The 20,522-nt window shown below is 45.9% G+C and overlaps 2 protein-coding genes across 4 annotated transcripts in view; both read left to right on the top strand.

Annotated features, from left to right (window-relative positions):
• Positions 1-16,216, top strand: part of LOC311234340 (uncharacterized protein) — a 107,089-nt gene extending 90,873 nt beyond the window's left edge. For all 3 annotated transcript variants that reach the window (XM_084321490.1, XM_084321488.1, XM_084321489.1), the window contains one exon: positions 15,643-16,216. In XM_084321490.1, the coding sequence (XP_084177616.1) occupies positions 15,772-16,110 (339 nt within the window). In that variant the 5' untranslated portion in view covers positions 15,643-15,771 and the 3' untranslated portion in view covers positions 16,111-16,216. The remainder of the gene's footprint in view (positions 1-15,642) is intronic.
• LOC311235572 (histone H1-like) lies at positions 7,344-7,955 on the top strand (the record flags this gene model as incomplete). Its single annotated transcript, XM_084323039.1, has 1 exon — positions 7,344-7,955. The coding sequence occupies one exon, from the start codon at positions 7,344-7,346 to the stop codon at positions 7,953-7,955; it is 612 nt and encodes a 203-aa protein (XP_084179165.1).
• Positions 16,217-20,522: the final 4,306 nt, after the last annotated feature.

The raw sequence follows: 20,522 nt of genomic DNA, 5'->3' as shown, positions 1-20,522 counted from the left end.
AAAGATGGACCACGTTTGTAAACAACAATGATATTTATTGAGATGCAAAGGAAGCACATGTAGCTCAAGGGTGAGCCCAGGCCAAAACAACAAACAAACACCACTATACTCCAAATAAACCAATCTAATCTATGGTAAAATAAATTACATTACCTAAACTACCCTTACCTAACCAAAACAGGAGAAAACAATATCCAAAGGAAATGGCAGCTCACCCCATCTGTGCTTCCTGAGAAAAGAGAGAAAAACACATTACATTTACATTTACATTTAGTCATTTAGCTGACGCTTTTATCCAAAGCGACTTACAAGTTCTGTACGACAAGACAGCAAGAAGGGTACAACTCTATCAGCTGAGTAACAATGTTCATCAAGTGTTGCGTGTTACAGTGTAGGATACATACAACAAATGCAGAATATATACAAAAACAAACTATAGCTAACAATGCTCTCTCTGTGGCCATACACACACAAGGCAATTTCCACTAAGCACAAAGGCCAATAAACGTAATGCAAATGTCAAAGTCAATGTCACAAAGTAACAATAGGCCTAGCCTCATGCCAGAGAGAGAGAGACTGAAGTGAGAAGCCATGTTTTAACAGGTGTGTGGTGATCCATGATTGGGTGGTGTTGATTGAGTGTTGGAGTCTGGAAAACCATCCACCAATCGGTGCTGTGCTGCTATAATGGAAAGGCAGGCCTGGCAGGGACCAATGGTGGAGGGAACAATGGCTGGAGGGAGGAAACAAAAATGGAGAACACACACACATGGAGACACACACTGGGGAATATATACATTGGGATGTAACACCCCCATACATAAGACAAAAACATGTTTGACACATAACACATAACACCAACAAAACATGTTTTTCTTTAACAACGAGATCCCCATCTCCGAGATAACATGTACTTCAAAGTAAAGAGCCATGAAAAAAACAAAATAAGCAGTCGGTACAACAATGAACCAGTCAACAAACAAGTCAACCGCACAAGAGATTTAACTCCGAGATAGAGCATCCGCCAACACATTCTCAGACCCCTTCTTATGCTTTATGTTGAGGTTATAATTTTGCACTATGAGCGCCCAACGCATGAGGCGCTGATTGTGGTTGTACATCCGCGACAGAAATACCAATGGGTTGTGGTCGGTGTATACTACCACTGGTAACACGCTCGAACCGACATATACCTCAAAATGTTGCAACGCATACAACATAGCCAAAGTCTCCTTTTCAATAGTGGAATAGTTTAGTTGATGTTTGTTAAATTTCCGGGAAAAATAACAAACCGGGTGACTGACACCATCGTGATCCTCCTGTAATAACACTCCTCCAGCTCCTACCCCGCTGGCATCCACCTCCAGCTGGAACGGCAGGGAGAAATCTGGAGCAGAGAGAACAGGGGAACTGCATAAGAGAGCTTTAACACCATCAAATGCATTTTGACAATCAGCTGTCCAAATGAATGGCCTGGACGGGCTACACAGGCCAGTGAGAGAAGTGACGACAGAAGAAAAGTTTCGGCAAAAACCACGGTAATACCCAGCCATCCCAAGGAATCTACGCAATTCCCGCCTAGTAGTAGGCACTGGAAAAGTTGTGATTGCAGATATTTTTGCATCCACCGGACGCACTTGTCCTTGTCCTACCTGCTTACCAAGATAGGTAACCGTAGCCTTGCCGAACTCACACTTGGCAAGGTTAAGGGTCAGGGAGGCTCCAGCTAAGCAGCCAAAACAGTTTGTAAGGTTGTCATGTGGTCACGCCAGTTGGTTGAATAGACAACCAGGTCGTCGAGATAGGCATTACAATTTGGAACACCAGCCAGGACTAGGTTCACCAGTCGCTGGAAAGTGGCCGGGGCATTACGCATTCCAAAAGGCATTAGAGTATATTGCAAAAAATTGTCAGGAGTAACAAACGCAGAGATTTCCGAGGCACGGGGGGTCAAAGGGACCTGCCAGTAACCCTTTAACAAATCTAGTTTGCTAACATAGGTGGCAGACCCAAGGTTGTCAATACAATCTTCCATGCGGGGCAGTGGGAAGGAATCAGGCACGGTGACAGCATTTACCTTTCGGAAATCAGTACAAAATCTAGGAGTTCCATCCGATTTAAGATAAGATAAGATAAGATATTCCTTTATTGATCCCCTTCGGGAAATTCAGGCATCATAGCAGCATGGGGGGGGGGGGAGGGTACAGGTAGTAAACAACACAGTGTACAGGTAGTAAAAACAACACAGGCAGTGTAAACAATTTGGTCAATATGGTCAATATAATTTACTATCTGACTAGCTGAAGAATATTCACATTATTCACAGTGTCACATAAGGTGCAGTATGCGTGAGGTAGTGTTATAATTTACTATCTACTGAGTATACATTATTCACAGTATCACGGTATCCACTGAAATATACATTATTCACAGTATCACAGTATCACAGTGTCCACATAAGGTGCAGTAAGCCTATGGTAGTGTAGGTTGTCCTCCTTGGGTTCCTATAAGTCCCAGGTCAATGTCTGGTAGCAGTCGCTGTCGCTGCCCCCTGTTGTGGAGCCTGGAGGCTGCTAGTCGCTGCCCACTGTTGTGGAGCCTGATGGCCGCTGGTATGATTTGGGAACAAGCAAGGTGAACTCCAGGGACTGCAACTTGGCTTGGCTAAACCATGTTTTAACAAATAGTCAACCTCCTGTTGCATCATGGCTCTCTTGGTGATGTTAACACGGTATGCATGTTGCTTGATAGGCACAGCATTGTTAACATTAATACCATGGGCCAATACAGAAGTACAGGAGGGAACATCACCAAACAGAGCCATGTAGGTCTGAATCAAATTTGTGATGTCCTCTCGCCGCTCCTCAGGTAAGTGTGCTAAGTGAGTGGGCAGGTTCAATAACATCTCAGTGTTGGACAATCTAGCACACTGATGGGCTGCATTGCGCAACTCTAAGCCATCTACATCCTCACCACTAACGTCAGGAGAGTCCGGAACTATTGGAGTTGAGGCAACAGCAGAGACGGCCAGTCCGGCTGTCTGGTCTGAGGTCTTCACCTGCAGACTATCTCTGGAGAAATATGGTTTAAGCATATTGATGTGGCAAACACGAGAGTGACGTTTACGATCAGGGGTGCGAACTACATAGTCCGTATCACTTATTTTCTTGTCTATTGCATACGGTCCGGAAAAACGAGCGGAAAGAGCAGAACCAAGGATAGGTAACAGGACTAGAACCTTATCACCTGGCTGGAAAGATCGATAAACAGCTTCCTCGTCATAGTGCCGTTTCATAGTTCTCTGGGAAGAAGAGAGCGCTTCTTTTGCGAGAGAGCACACCTGATGCAGTCGCTCTCGAAACTGGCTAACAAAATCTAGAACATTAGTGGGTGTGCTGGCACCCTTTGACATGAACCGTTCTTTAAGAACTTTCAGAGGCCCTCTAACAGTGTGCCCGAAAACGAGCTCAGCAGGACTGAAACCAAGAGACTCCTGTATGGTCTCTCGCGCAGCAAATAGAACAAGGGGGACACCCTCATCCCAATCTTTCTCTGTGTCTAAGCAATATTTACGCAACATGGACTTTAATGTCTGATGCCAACGTTCTAGAGCCCCCTGAGTTTCAGGGTGGTAGGCACTGGACACTATATGTCGGATACCCAGGGACTGTAACACTTGCTCAAATAACCTAGACAGAAAGTTGGTGCCTTGGTCAGTCTGTACTACCTTAGGCAGTCCAAATGTGGAGAAGAACTTCATCAAAGCCTTAATTATTACAGGCGCTGTAATTCTGCGAAAAGGTATAGCCTCAGGGAAACTGGTGGCGGTACACATTATTGTCAACAAAAACTGATTGCCGGCTTTGGTCTTTGGCAACGGACCAACACAGTCAACTATGACATGTTCAAATGGTTCACCGACCGCTGGTATAGGACAGAGGGGAGCAGGTGGAATTACCTGGTTTGGCTTTCCGGTGATCTGACAAGTACTACAGGTACGACAGTACTGTGCTACATCGGACTTCAAACCGGGCCAAAAGAAATGTTGAAGTATTCTGTTGTATGTTTTAGTGACTCCCAAATGTCCAGACCAAGGGTGGTCATGGGCCAAGAACAGTACATGCTGACGATAAACTGCAGGGACAACAATCTGATAGACAGTGCTCCAGTCTGGTACCTAATCTGGTAGCCCTATCTCCGATTGTGCATGCTCTGCCAGTCTAGTACCATGGGACCTCCATGTACGCATCAAAACTCCTTCATCCACAAAATAAGAATGCAACTCTCTCCTCTGTTCTGTTTCAAGAGAAGAGAAACATTTTGCAAGAGAAGGGTCAGCCTTCTGGGCAGTAATTAGCATTTCACGAGTAACGGGTAACTTCAATGCGTCGGAACTAGTTACAGTTGTCTGTGGGGGTACCTTACTATGAGTCGGTGGTTTGTCAGCGGTATCAGAAGTTGGAGCCAGCAACTCCTCCCTGACAAAAGCTGAAGCAAAAACAGAGTCAGACAAATTAATTTCATCACCTCTCTTTTTCAATTGAGCCTGAGTGACAACACTTGCAGAAAAAACATCAGGGAAGTTCTGTGACAAGTCATCAGGCAGAGAATCTGTGTCTGGGTGATCCAACACTTCCAGCACAGCGTTCACCTGTCCTCCAGCTAAATCATTTCCCATGATAAAGGAAATGCCTTTAACTGGCAAGGAAGGTCTCACCCCTATTTTAAAGAAACCAGTAACCAAATCAGATTGTACAGTACATGAATACAGTGTAACAGGGCTGGCACGAAACCCATCTCAATACCTTGAACTAGGACACTAGAACCACAGGAAGATTTTTCAGACAGAGGTAGTACATCAGAGAGGATAAAGGATTGTGAGGCTCCAGTATCTCGTAAGATCTGAACTGATCTTTTGGATCCCCTGTCAAGGAAACTAAACCCTTTGAAATAAATGGCCTGAAACAAGGGTCGAGAACATCCTGATCATTGTGCATCTGTCGATCGGAATCAGGTGCCATTTTAATCAGACCAACCCCTTTGGGTTGCCTAAAATTCTGAGAGGACGGTTGCTGCTTACGTTTCAATGTTAAACAGTCAGAAATAACATGACCAGATTTATGACAGTAGTAACATGTCCGCTCCTCTTTTGAGCGTGGAGGTGACATCTTTGTCGGGGGTGTGTGAATTCTGAATGGTTGGGGACAGAATGCTTCTGAGAGAAATCATGGGGGAGAAACGAGTCACGCCTATCTACAAACACAGTTTTATGGGTTAGCGCAAACTCATCAGCTAATACAGCAGCCTGCTGCAGAGTGGACACTTTCTGCTCACTCAGGTAAATGACAATACGCTCTGGCAAACTATTCTTAAACTCTTCTAATAGAATGAGTTCTCTGAGAGAGTTAAGATCTGAGGCCTTGCTTGCTGCACACCATTTATCAAAGAGAGTTCCCTTCTCTCTAGCAAACTCTACAAAGGTCTGGTTGACAGCTCTCTTGTGACTGCAAAACCTCTGCCTATAAGCTTCGGGCACAAGCTCATATGCACGAAGGATGGTAGCCTTCACAGTATCATACAATAGACTATCTTCTAGGGAAAGTGTTGAACAAACCTCTTGGGCTTTACCAGTCAATTTGCATTGAAGCAACAAAGGCCAGACCTCTCTTGGCCAGCGCAATGAAGCAGCAATACGCTCAAACACATTAAAATAAGTATCAACTTCTGTCTCTCGGAACGGAGGCACCAAAGCAATGTGTTTACTTATATCAAAAGTGTGTGATGAATAAGCTGTGGAGGAGGACATACCAGTGCCTCCTCCACATTTCGCCCCGGCGCTATCTGGATCCATAACCTGTTAACAGAACTCGCTTTGGGGCGTCAAGAATGTGGTCAAGAGGCATGGATTCTCTATTGTGCCCGAACTGGCTTGATTTCTTTATTCACATATAAGCAGTAGATGTACAGAGCTCTGCTCTCTTTGAGAGCCGTTGAGGAGAGAAAGAAATGGGTGGGGGCAATCTCTTTTATAGTTACCTCTATGGTAGAATACTCAGGTAGCTACGCCTAGAGCGCCCTCCAGTGGAGACAGATATATCTATATAACTGGCTACATCTGGTAGAGACAATGATATACACAGGTAGCCTGTTACAAGTGTAAACAGTCATATGTACAGTTAGACAGTCACTAACATCCCCACACAGAGTCCCTTAATTCAACAATAATAATTCATGGAGATATAATAAAAAGCTATTTATAATTTTTGGCTGGTAAAAAATCTCTGGCCGTTTTTCTTTTAATTATTATTATCTAAATATAAAAAGTTTATATTGTTCCCTGTTTTTCAGCATCTAGCTACAGACATGGATACATTGTATGTAATAATAAACAATGTCAAAGTAATGAGCAGGTGTTATATGATTTCAAGATAATAAAGGAGCTATAATGAGTCAATAGAGAAAAAGGAGTAATGGCATGTAGGTTACTCACCCTACTCATAGGCATCCACACTACACAGTATTTATAGACATAAATAGACTTCATGGCTCATCTCCTACTCTGGGTATTCAGGAGGTGGTGTCAAAGAGGCAAATAAAATAAAATAAAATGTGCACATGTTAATGTCCCCATGGCAACTACCCAGTTGACCTGAGGATACTAGTAAAACATTTAGAAATATTAAATTGCAAACATAATCAATTGTTGTTGGTAAATTAATCGTTTTGCAATATTCATAAAGGTAGGTCTAGTTTTAGTTTGAAATCATATTCAAGCTTTCCATTGATCTAAGATGGTCATCCCTCGTACAAGTTGAGGTGACCTGCGCTACAGGCCACTAGCTACAAATGGCTGTGTTTACCAACACAGTAAAAGCACCAATTTAAAACGAAATGCTTAACCCCAGATGACTCATCTTCCTTTCGGTCCATAGTCAGGTAGCTCGGCTCACTGGCAATTTAGATTTAGTCGAATTTTGATGAACTTTAAAGAAATGCAAGAGATAAATAACAGAGAAAAGTAGCTGCGGACAGTGGCGACGGCGGAAATTAGTGGTTTGGAATGTCCCCAAATGCACCATGGGCCTCGAAATGGTTTGATTCTGATGGGACATATTTCTGCTAGCTGGCCCATTTGGCATTAGATTTCTGCAATATTCACAGTTGTCTATTTCAGCTCTTTTTGGCGAGGAGAAAACACAAAGTATTTTGGCAGCAGAGGAGGACCGTGTGGATTGAGTCTACATGGCTCTCATGTAGTGTTTAAGACCAACCCCTGCCTCAGCTACACCATCACTCTATTGAGACTACTTACTTCTAGTACTCGTGTGTCAGATCAGAGAACAATGGCAGGAGTCGCTCCAGCTCCAGCTCCCGCTGCTCCGGCTAAGGCTGCCAAGAAGAAGGCAGCTCCAAAACCCAAGAAGGCGGGTCCCAGCGTCAGTGACCTAGTCGTCAAGGCAGTGTCCGCTTCTAAAGAGAGGAGCGGTGTGTCCCTGGCTGCCGCAAAGAAGGCTTTAGCTGCCGGTGGCTACGACGTGGAGAAGAACAAGGCTTGCGTCAAGACTGCCGTCAAAAGTCTGGTGACAAAGGGAACCCTGGTCCAGGTCAAGGGTACAGGAGCCTCCGGTTCTTTCAAGCTCAACAAGAAGGCTGAGGTTAAGGCCAAGACACCCGCAAAGAAAGCCGCCCCGAAAGCCAAGAAGCCTGCAGCCAAAAAACCTGTTGCAGCTAAAAAGGCCAAGAAAGCGGCAACTAAAAAGCCTGTTGCCGCCAATAAGTCTCCCAAGAAAGTCAAGAAGGTTGCAACCAAGAGTCCTAAGAAAGCAGCTAAGAGTCCCAAGAAGGCGACCAAGAGCCCAAAGAAGGCGAAAAAGCCTGCTGCGCGCAAGAAGGCCCCAGCGAAGAAGGCTGCCAAGCCCAAAGCAGCTAAGAAGGCGGCCCCCAAGAAGAAGTAAGCGTCTAAGCAGAACTGTCTTCAACTCTCAAAAGGCTCTTTTAAGAGCCACCCACAATTTACCATCAAAGAAAGTTACCTTCCAAATGTAGTTCACAGTGTAAGGGAAGGGGAAGCAAAGTATACTGAGATTTTTTTTTAAAGGTCAAAAGTGGGATTTTATATTGTAGTTTATTTTCATTCATTTTTCATTTGTTTAGTGACCCAGCCAATTGGCAGGTAATGGACAAAAGTCAATTTATGTGGAGAATGTTTAACTTTTTCATAAAAAAAAGCTACATTGAAATTTAAAATGTAATTAACAGATCAGTGATTAGTACAAGCTGACGATAGGAGCACATAAATCCAACCACCATTCAAGTCTACATTACGACTGAGCCCATTGAGGAAATATGTCATGATGATGCTATGGCACTGTTGGAATGGCAGACGATGGCCAGAATAGTCCAATAAATAAATAAATAAATAGATTTGGTCAGTATACAAAGTGCACTTTCATCAAATATTAAAATATTAAAATCAAGGGGTCAAAGCGTGCACGTTTGTAAACTGACTTTTCCTTGTACTGTGGCCATTCACCAGACAATGAGAGGATAGCACATATTGCATGAATAGAGTTGTGTCTCATAGCAGGTGTATTCAGAAGACCAGTGTATACAGTGTAAACGCAATCCTACGAACCACAGTTGCCTTTAGGCTCCAGGTAATGTGTTGTTAGTCCGACACGCTCCGAATTGCAGTCCAAAAGAAAAGATGACGCAGATCCGATGTACTTTGTCAAAACAAACAGGATTTATTGGAAAGCGAATCACAGCAGCCCCAATAGCTGCCTACCACTATAAAACAAACAAAAAGGGTTTTGTAAATTAACATAAACTGTCAATCAAGTGCGAATTAAGTGCAAATTATGTGCGAATTAAGTGCAAATTATGTGCGGTCAAAAACGATATGGTACCGCTCTACCTGGGCCTACCTGAACTCTAAATTACCTGCCATGTTATAGGAGTGGTTAGGGGGGATGTGGGAAAAAATGGGAGTTGACCAGGTAAGCCTCCATCTTGGAATTCATTATGACATATATTAATAACACAAAGCACAAATACCATAATAAACTATATGTCTAATGCAATAAAGATACAATTTATCATAATAGGATTTGGCTCCTACAAGTCGGCCTCTAATTGTTCTTGTAGGCAAACGAAACAATTACAACTTTCAAAATATAAAAAAGGAGCCAAAATGTTGAATGTTTGATTGGCAAGAAGCCTGGGCAAATGTTCGATTTACATCAAGGAACCCGGACCATCAACAAATAAATCTTAACTATATTCACAGGACATACTTGACTCCTATAAGACTGAAAAAAATGGGTCTTAAACAAGACTCCAAATGCTCCTTATGTACAAATGGGGACGAGGGGACATTTATGCACATGTACTGGGACTGCCCACCAGTTAAGATATTCTGGAAAGAAGTGACTCAGCAATTATCAAATCTCTTAACTCTGAATATACCTGTACACCCCTCTGTATTACTGCTGAATGATGTTTTTGAGTGTGCAGTACATCCACAGCTAAAGAGACTGGTTTTATCGGGTATCACAGTGGCTAAAAAGCTGATAGCATCACGATGGTTCCAACCGGAAAAAATGTGCCGAAAGGTCTGGATTATTACATATCTCGATGTGATTTATCAAGAAATATCTACAGCAAGAATTTTGGGTCTCAATGAATCCAAAATGACAATGTGGTTAAAGTGGTGGAGAAAATAAAAGCTAGCATATAATGGTAGTGTCTGGTTAGGAGCGAGGGATGGATTATCCAATGGGGGGTCCGGGAGGGGGGGGGGGGTACGAGCTAGAGCATATGTGTGTAGGGTATTAGATAGCAGGTATTGGGGGTATATCCTGTATAAGACATTTAACTATAGTGATTTCATTGGATGTGCACTGTTAATAATGCTTGTATATCTTATCGTGTGTTGTCATGTTTGTTTATATGTTTGTTTAAAAAATAATAAAAAAATAAAATACAAAAAAAAGGAGCCAAAATGTATAGTCCATTCAAAAATCTAAATCCAAGCAAAAAAATCATCCATCTTCCAAGTTATCAGTAAGAGTGTATTAGTGAACAGGGGGGGGGGGCGGTGTGTGTATGTGTGTGCTCTATGTAGGAGCCTCGAGCAGCAGACAGAACTTTGTGATACAGTAGGTCTGCGAAGAGTGGTAGTCTGTGGCTCTAAGCTTTGGACTACCATCTTGTACTCGTCAAGCTTTCCATCCATGGCTTGTGTTTTTTGGGATGGTAAACTTCATGGTGTGGGATATACCCAGTCCTTTTGCTGCTGTCCAGTTAGCCTTTTCCCACCTTTATGGCATAGCCTTTATCCAGGCTGTCGGCCACAGACTTGATGTCATCCTTATGGAACTGAGGAGACTTGCTAAGCTTCCTTTTTGGGCCAAGGGCCCGCTGTTGTGCCATGCAGCGATTATTGGGAAATTCAGTGTTCTTCCTAAGTGGTAGGCCTGACTGTTTGGCTGGCTGGGGGACACACTTTATGAAGATGTGGTCCTCCCTGGACATTTCAAGCTGCTCCTCCCGCTGTCGTTCAGGGAAGTCATGCCTGATTTGTTGCTGCAGAAGCTCATCCAGCTGCACAACCGAACTTCTATGTGCCATTACAGTCGACTCTCCACAGGGGGGGACAGAACCTTTTTTTAGAAGTCCATTAACGGTCACTTCCACCTCCTTGCCCTTTCTCTCCTCACATGGGACTGCCTACCTGAACTCTAAATTACCTGCCATGTTATAGGAGTGGTTAGGGGGGACGTGGGAAAAAAGGGGAGTTGACCAGGTAAGCCTCCATCTTGGAATTCATTATGACATATATTAATAAACACAAAGCACAAATACCATAATAAACTATATGTCTAATGGGGCAATAAAGATACAATTTATCATCATAGGATTTGGCTCCTACATACAGTATAAGATGATTCATGTTCGTGATTCATGTTATTCAGTTTGCAGATTAACTCATTACCCATGACCTTATTCTCAATTGTCCTTGAATTTCAAAACACAGATCTCATTAATTAAACAAAACTCTGCTCCCGTCAAATGTCAGACCAATTGAATAAGCGGAACCATGTAAACCCAGCTACCAATGTGAGAAACTCATTATGGTTAAAGAATGAACCAGACATGTCTTAGAATTATCATGTGACACCCCACACTAGTTGGGTCATCTGTTGCAACAAGGTCAAGCTTCAATACTCTTAGCAAAAACTAAAACTTTACTGAAAAAGGACATTGCGCAACAGGGATTAGGGCTAGACAGTCAACTGAGTTCGAAGTCAAATTCCCTTTACTGTGTGTTGATGAAATTTAGTAGCCTAGGATTTTGTTTTAATTTCTAAGTGAATTTTATTGTTTGTTTTGAGCTGACCTTTAAATTCAGCTCAAGCTACTAACCTTGCTAGCTTTGCATACAAAATAATATTTTTATGTTAGGCTATAGTGCAAAATATATTTTCGTTCATGTGATGGGATGGACATGGACACCATATAGAATAGAATAGAAATCCTTTATTTATCCCAAGGGAAGTTTAGCACTACAGATCACTCACAGTAAACAATAAACATTTAGGTAGACAAAAATAAGAATAATAATATAAAAAATAAGAATAAAGAATAAAATACAGTCTGGGATATATTCTCGTATGTATATACATTCAAAATCTTAAATATACAATACAGCCAAAAATATACAGTAATAAGTGTACAAATTGTAAAGTGTAAAGTGACCAGGAAGATTATGAAAAGTGTAAAGTGTCCAGGAAGATTATGCCAGACACTGATGTGTGTTAAATATTCTCAGTAGCCTACCCTATTTAATGGAAAAGCGTCTACCAGTTCTAACGAAAGGTTATGACTATAACCTAGTTATATGAGTACTAGCTGAGCGTCTCGCTCTTCGCCATACCGAGATATACCCCTATCTCCAGTACCTACTGTACTTCATTAACGAAAACAATGCACCCATGCACTTGACCAGGCCCCGCCCCAGTGTCCCCCTACAAGACACCGGACATGGTCATACTCTCCCTTCCTCGGGAAAAAGTTTCCATCATAGAAAACCCAACCAAGGGACCTCAGGGCGCGCTAAGAGCGAGACGCTCAGCCAGTACTCATATAACTAGGTTATAGTCACTCATAACCTTTCGTTATATAGCGTACTGGCCTCGCGTCTCGCTCTTCGCCATACCGAGATATGGGGCAGAGCAGACACGTGGCCCGACAAATGTACCCCCTGAGGACCCGCAAGCCCTACCACCAGGGGGGAGGGGAGTCCCGTCCACCCGCCCTTCCTAGTGAAGAGGGTGCGGCAGTCAACTCCACCAAAGTGCAAAAAAAGAGGGAACTAGAGACCCCTAAAAACGCACAGCACAGGCGGGACCAAGTGTGACACATCACCCCGTGGCACACACTAACCCTGGTTGACCCTAACCCATCATTAGAGCCTCAGGCTGTCGTAGTGCAGTCTGACACCCTGGTGCCCCCACACAGTGAAATTATTATTTTGGGTCAGGTCCAGAGCAGATGGGGAGATTATGCAGCAGCAATGCTGGAACCCTCCACTTCCATTTCCAAACAGTGTGATGTTTTGGTAGCTCGGGTAGTATGTAGAGTCCAGCAGGGCACATTACCGGTGAGGGTTATTAATGTCACTAATGAGGGTCGAATGCTAAAGCGTGGCATGAAAGTAGGCACCCTATTCACTGATATTGAAGTGGAGGAAGGGGGGGCGGAGCTGCATGACGAGAGTGAGGGGGGAAAAACCTTGCAGCCTTCGACAGTTGATACACTCATGCGTCAGTTTGGCGTGGGGGAGAGGGGTCTTGCCCCTGATGAGTTAAAGGCAGTCAGGGAGTTACTGCATAAGAACATCACTGTGTTTAGTCAGGGGGAGACTGACTTAGGCAGGACTCATCTGACCCCGCATGAGATTAATACGGGGGATGCAAGGCCAATAAAGATGCACCCCAGAAGGGTCCCCCTCCATTTACAGCAAGAGGTGACGAGCCACTTGAAGCAAATGCTTGATAGTGGGATAGTTCGGCCATCTTGTAGTCCATGGGCTTCTCCCATTGTACTGGTCAAGAAGAAAGGGGGTGGGCTCCGGTTCTGTGTCGATTAAAGGAAACTCAATGAGGTTACTAGAAAAGACGCATACCCCCTCCCTAGGATCGATGATGCCCTGGATAGCCTTTGTCATGCTTGTTGGTTTTCCACCCTGGATTTAGCGAGTGGCTATTGGCAGGTGGAAGTAGACCCGAAAGACCGCCATAAAACTGCATTTACCACCCGTCAGGGGCTATTTGAGTTCAATGTGTTGAGTTTTGGGCTTTGCAATGCACCCAGCACTTTTCAGAGGTTGATGGACCTAATTCTGGCTGATCTGCAGTGGACTACCTGCTTAGTGTATTTGGATGATATAATTGTATTTGGGCGCACTTTCCATGAACATCTAACACGCCTGGGTGGTGTGCTGGAGAAACTTCAGCAGGCCAACCTTAAGGTTAAACCATCCAAGTGTGACTTGTTTTCAACAAGAGTCCAGTACCTCGGACATGTAATCTCTAGTGAGGGAGTGATGCCAGATTCTGCTAAAGTGGAGGCAGTCAGAGAGTGGCCTGTTCCCACCAGCCAGACTGAGGTTAAGAGTTTTCTGGGACTAGCCTCATATTATAGGCACTTTGTGAAAGGGTTTGCTGACATTGCCCGGCCTCTGCATCAGTTGACAGAAAAGGGGAGGCACTTTCGCTGGAGTGAGGACTGTCAGGGAGCCTTTGAGCAGCTCAAGTGTAGTCTGATTACCACCCCTGTTTTGGCTTATCCAGACCCCAGCAAACCATTTATCCTGGATACGGATGCAAGTGACGTGGGGATTGGGGCAGTATTGTCTCAGGAGGAGGGAGGACTCGAGAGAGTGATAGCATATGCTAGCAGGGCTCTTACAAAACAAGAACGTAAATATGCCACCACTAAGAAAGAACTTTTGAGTATGGTAGCGTTTACCAAATACTTCAAGCAGTATTTGTTGGGTAGGGAGTTTGTGTTGCGAACTGACCACAATTCTCTCCATTGGCTTCATAACTTTCAGGACTTGGAGGAGCAGTTGGCTCGTTGGCTTGAACAATTGGCCAATTTTCAGTATAAGATTGTTCATCGTCCAGGCAAGCTACACAGCAATGCTGATGCCCTTTCTAGGCTGCCGGATTTTCTGGGAAAAGAACTATCTGACCAGAAGGCCTCTCAGGCAATAACAGACAGGGCTACCGTAAGGATGTGCGCAGTACAGGAAGCTCTGCCTTCTGTAGTGTCCAGTGGGGAAAAAGAGACTGATGAGTTATCCGATGCACAGATGGCCGATAGTGAGTTGAGACAAATAATTAACTTTAAAAATCAGGTTGGTTCCGGTCCAATACCGGTAGACGCTGGCCTGCAGAATTATGCTACTGTGTGGAGTCAGCTCCAGGTGCAGGGGGATAGGCTGGTGCGGATTCCTCCTGCAAATTCCGATGCAGCCTCTCGGGTACAGGTGGTGCTCCCTCAGTCAATGGTGCCTGGGGTTTTAGCGCAGCTGCACAATGTCTCCACCGGGGGGCACTTGGGGGTGCAGAAGCTGCAAGGAAAAGTTAAAGACCGGTTCTATTGGCCAGGCTGGTTTGGCAATGTCAAGAGATGGGTTAGAGAATGTGTCGATTGTGGTTCAAGGAAGAGTCAGGGGGAAGCGGCCATGTGCACCCCTACAGACATCCAGGGTATCTAGGCCTTTTGAACGGGTGGCACTCGACATTCTTGGCCCCCTCCCCGAGACCCCTGGGAAAAATAAGTATATTCTGGTTGTGGGGGACTATTTTTCCAAGTGGACAGAGTATTTTCCATTGCCTAACCAGGAAGCACAGACAATTGCCAAAGTCTTGACCGAGGAGTGGGTGTGTCGGTTTGGGGCACCACGGAGTATCCACTCCGACCAGGGTCGTAACTTTGAGTCGAATGTATTCAGAGAATTATGTAGGCTTCTGCACATGCAGAAAACAAGGACATCCCCCTACCATCCCCAGTCAGATGGGCTGGTGGAGCACTTTAATCGAACCCTTTTGTCCATGTTGTTTCTCTTTGTGGAGGACAATCAGTTAAACTGGGACACACTGTTGCCTTATGTTATGTTGGCCTATCGTAGTAGTGTGCATGCTAGCACCTCCTTCACCCCATATAAAGTACTGTTTGGACAGGAAATTGTTCTGCCGGTGGATATTATGCTGAAGGTGGGCAATCAGGAGTCCTGCGACTCGGTGGACAATTATGTGTCTAGGTTGCGGGACACATTGTCCACGGTGGTGGAAGCAGTTAAAAGGCACCAGGCCAGGGCCTCAGAACAGCAGAAAAAGTCCTATGACTTTAGGGCCAATTTTCAATACTATTCTGATGGGGAATTGGTTTGTGTTCAGAATAAGGCCAGGAAGCGTGGGGTGTGTCCCAAGCTCCAGAGGCGGTACAAAGGTCCCTTTAGAGTGGTGGAGAGGGTGACCGATGTGCTTTATAGGCTAGTGCTAGTGGAGGGAGGCCCAGAGAGTGTGGTTCACTTCAACCGACTCAAACCTTTCACTTCTTCTTTGACAGCCCCGTTAAATCCAGCGCCAGCATCCAGGAGAGCTAATCAGAGGAGTGGTCCAAACCTGTCTGGCCGACGTCAGTCCTCTGGGTCCCCGTTTAGTGCCAGTTGGGTCTGCCATCGACCTTCCAGCCGGGATGGCTCTGCAGGAGGGAGGCCACCACCAGAGGACCAGACGGGCGGTGATCGTGGGCCGGAGGACGCAGAAGGAACACAGGAGGCCCCAGTGGACCAGACCGCCGGTGATCGTGGGCCGGAGGACGCAGAAGGAACACAGGAGGCCCCAGGGGACCAGACCGCCGGTGATCGTGGGCCAGAGGATGCAGAGGGAACACAGGGGGCTCCCGCTGCGACGGAAGCTGCGCCCCAGTCGGAGGTGGTTGTGTCCAGTCCAGGGCTGCAGGAATGTCGGCCTTCAGGGTCTGTCGAGGAGGGACGTCCAGTACGCCAGCGGAGGGCGCCACGTTGGTCTCTAGACTACCACATGTCGCCGTAGGACTCGAGAACGAGTCCTTTCTTTAAGGGGGGGGAGTGTGATGTGAATGGGCCGGGTAATGACGTCAGGAGCAGGGACTACACACATTGCACTTATTATAGGATGTTGTATTTTAGTAACGATTGTAATTAGTATGGCCTATTTTATAACTGTGTATAGGCCTACTGTGTAATTGGTATATATACTGTATTGTATATTGTGTATCTTATAGTTATACTGTCTGTATTATATCGTGCCTCTTAATTTAACCTGCATATTGGCTATTCCTTCATATGCCCTATTTATTGTATAGCTCAGGCCGGTAGGATATTGAATGTGACCGATTGAAGAGGGACATGGGAAAACGAGAGGGGGGGGGGGGTAATTATTACCTGAAGAGTATTCCTTATTTAACTATTATGGTTTGATGTCTTTTACAGTGCCTCTTCGAGAGGGTGTTTAAAGTGCCGTGGTTGATTAGGCATATTGTTCAAAGTGCTGTGCCTCTTACAGAGGGTGATTAATTAGCGTGTCGGGTTTGAATACATTGTTCCAAGTGCAGTGCCTCAAAAAGAGGGTGTTTAGTGGGTGGGATTAGACACACCGTGTTTTGCAATTGCAGTGCCTCATATAAGAGGGTGATCGCACGCCAGAGGGGTGGTGTGCCCTAACGGTCAAGTACTAGTCATTGAACTTAGCCCGATTGGGTTGAGTTAACTTATACTGTATAATAGGAGCCTCTACGGTACCCGATTGGTCCCCTTGATTACTAATCCTGTGTCCCCTGTATGATTGATTATCATAGGTACTTTTATTTAATAAAGTTGTTATTCCTTGTACCCCGGTTGTGCAGTTGGTTATTTAAGGGCATTTGGACAAATAGCAGTTTCCCTGCTACATAGCAGTTTCTCCTGCTAATGGTATAACTCACGTATTTATTACACTATAAAACGACATGACACTATAACTAGTCATTTATATATTGTATACCCAGTGTAATCACTTGTGCATTATATATTGCTATTGCACTTTACTCTGTTTGGATGCCATGTTGTGCTGTATAATGATCTGTTATCCATACTGTTCAAACTTTGAACTCTGTTGCCTATACTACTGCCTTCACTGTCTACAACTGCTTTACACTGTAATCACTACCTACCTCAAACTATTTTCTACCCACATAACTCTGTATGATAGCATGTGCAATAATGCTGCACACTACCGTTCAAACGTTTGGGGTCACCCAGACAATTTCTTGTTTTCCATGAAAACTCACACTTTTATTTATCAAATGAGTTTCAAGATGAGTAGAGAATATAGTCAAGCCATTGACCAGGTTAGAAATAATGATTTTGTCCTTCAAACTTTGCTTTCGTCAAAGAATGCTTCCCTTCCTGATGCCTTGTCGTACAGAACTTGTAAGTCGCTTTGGATAAAAGCGTCAGCTAAATGACTAAATGTAAATGCTCCCTTTGCAGCAATTATAGCATTGCAGACCTTTGGCATTCTAGCTGTTAATTTGTTGAGGGAATCTGAAGAAATGTCACCCCTGTGGGCGGCTAAGTGGCGCAGTGCGCAAGGCGCTCGCCACTAATGCAGGAGATGCTGGGTTCGAGCCCAGCTCTCGGCGTTGCTTCCGGCTTGGCTGGTCGTTCATACTAATACAATTGGCAGTATTAGGGGGTGGGAAAGCCGGTGGGTGGGGATCGGACGTTGTGGACAGCGACTCCTACAGGTTGGTTGGTGCGTCTGTACAGCAGAATCAGGAAGCAACGGGGGCAGCGTGAGCCTCCCACACGTTACTCCTCGCCGCTGAGAGATCACGCTGTACAGGTGAAAAGATGCGATGGCTGCCTCCTCGTGTACCGGAGGGGACACGTGATGCAAGGCTTCATCCACATTGCAGCCGACCAGTGGGAGGCATGGTCTAACAACGTTCGAGACAGGGGAGGGTAGAATTGGATAATATGAAATTGGGATGGGGAGAAAAAGTAGATAAAAGAAATAAAGAAATTCACCCCAAGCTTCCTGAAGCACCTCCCACAAGTTGGATTGGCTTGATGGGCACTTCTTGCGTATACGGTACTCCAGTTGAGGTGCGATGGCATCCCCCCCTGAAATAAAAACAGTCAATATCATCCCCCTTCTAAAACAGTCATCCCCCGCTTCCCATCCCTTATGTAATTTTTTCAATGAACATAGCATTACTTGTTACGTTCTGGACACCGACCTCGGTCGGTGACCACCCACATTCCTGGCATATGTCACTGGGCTTGTCACCTGTCATTTCCCTGTCAATTAGTGCTGTCACTTAGGGGTGGTTCCTGATTGGCTGTCACGGGGGTGTGTGTGGAATGTTGGTATTTTGTCTCTATGTAACATACCTCTCTTCTGCTTGTCCATTGTCAGGTCTTCACTAATTGCGTTCGGGGATAACGCGGACGGTTCTACTCTGGACCTCCAATAAGCTCCCATTTACCTTATTTTACACTTGTGCTATTAGCACTTGTTCTCTCTTAGAATTTACTCTGTGTTCTTACTATTAAAGTCGAACCTGTTCAAGAGTAAACACTCTCTGTCTCTGTGATTACCTTCACCCATTGGAATTCACCTACCTGCATTCTGACAGAAGACCTGACCATCAGAATTCCATGGAGGCCATCATGGAGATGCTCCGGACGCAGGGAGCAGCCCAGACACGGATGGAGGAACATCAGCAGCTGGTCAGTGCCGAGTTAATCCGACTCAATGGGGTCGTTGGAGAAGCAGCGCTCCACGCAGAGGAGAGTCGGGGGGTGTTCGGGGTCCAGGAGCGGTCCCGCGAACCACATCTGCAGGCGCCCGCTCGCTATGACGGATCACCGGATGGTTGTCGGGAATTCATCACCCAGTGTCTACTCGTTTTCCGGCTGCAACCACGATCATTTCCATCGGAGACAGCACAGGTAGCGTATATTATCACACTGCTCACCGGTCAAGCTCTCTCCTGGGCTACGGCGGAATTAGAGGCAGGGGCGATAATCTGCGACAGTCTGGACGCCTTTACCCGGGAATTGAGAAGAGTATTCGATACTTCCCGGGTACTCTCGATCTTCGAGGCTGGTGGTCGTCTTCTCGACTGCCGGCAGGGCCTCCGCACGGTCGCAGCTTATGCTATCAATTTTCGGATCTTGGCTCGGGAGACAGCTTGGGCGGAGAACGTCTGCGTGGTTCTGTTCGTCAGGGGACTCTCAGCGCGGATGCGAGATGCTCTCTCCGCGCGTGAGATCCCCGAGCAGCTGGAAGTGCTGATCAACACCACCATCAAGATGGATAATCGGCACCGGGAGAGGGAGAAGGAGCATGTCAACAACACCCAGCCCCAGGTATGTTTTCCCTCTTCTCCTGGTGTTGATAATTCCATGCATTACACGAGTGGGCCACTGGGTGATGAATCCATGCAGCTTGGAGCGCTGTCGCTCTCGGACGACGAGAGGCAGCGCTTCATCAAAGAGCGACGCTGCTTCCGGTGCGGCCGCACCGGTCACCGCTTCGGCAGCTGTCGGGTCCAGGCTGTATCGGCTCGGCGCCAATCGGGGATGGAAGGTGCGCCGTCGGGCTTCGAAAAGGCGCCAGCAGGTGGGCTCATTCCTGCCAAAACCACGGATTCTCGTACATTTTTTGAGGTGGCGATCAACTGTGGGGGTGACATTAGGGGAACTAAGGCTCTCATTGACTCAGGGGCGGCGGGCAATTTTATTCACGTGGGATTGGTGAAGGAGTGGGGAACCCCAGTGGAGGATTTAGGGGTTCCCTTACCAGTTTATGCCCTGGACGGTCGGCCTCTGGGCAGTGGGAGCGTCACCCAGCGCACAGTTCCCTTACACATCCGGGTGGAGGGTGGGGAGTGGGAATGGGTTAAATTTTTTGTCATCTTTTCCCCCTATTCTGTCATGGTGTTGGGTCATCCCTGGTTGTCGTCATGTGTTCGTGTCATTAATTGGAGCACGGGCGAACTCTCAACAGCGGCCGACGTCAAGTCGATCGTCAGCGGGAGTTTGCCCAAACCCTTGTCTCCCCCCCCCTCTTCTCTTTTGTCTCCTCCCTCTTTCTCCAGGATGGTGGGGAGCGTGGCAGATTCTGATCTACCCTCTAATCCCGATTTAATAGGGGTGCCTGAGATCTATTGGGACCTGGCGGACGTTTTTAGCAAGACGCGTGCTAAAGCACTTCCGCCTCATAGATCATACGACTGTCCCATTAATCTTCTACCCGGTACCTCCCCGCCTCGCGGGCGAATGTTCTCTCTCTCACGCCCCGAAACCTTGGCCATGAACACCTACATAGAGGAGGCATTGCTTGCGGGGCACATACGCCCTTCCACTTCCCCTGCCGGCGCTGGCTTCTTCTTTGTTGATAAAAAGGATGGGGATC

This window comes from Notolepis coatsorum, assembly GCF_963971535.1.
Source record: "Notolepis coatsorum genome assembly, chromosome: 1".
Lineage (NCBI taxonomy): Eukaryota > Metazoa > Chordata > Actinopteri > Aulopiformes > Paralepididae > Notolepis > Notolepis coatsorum.
This window is presented reverse-complemented; position numbering and strand designations above follow the sequence as displayed.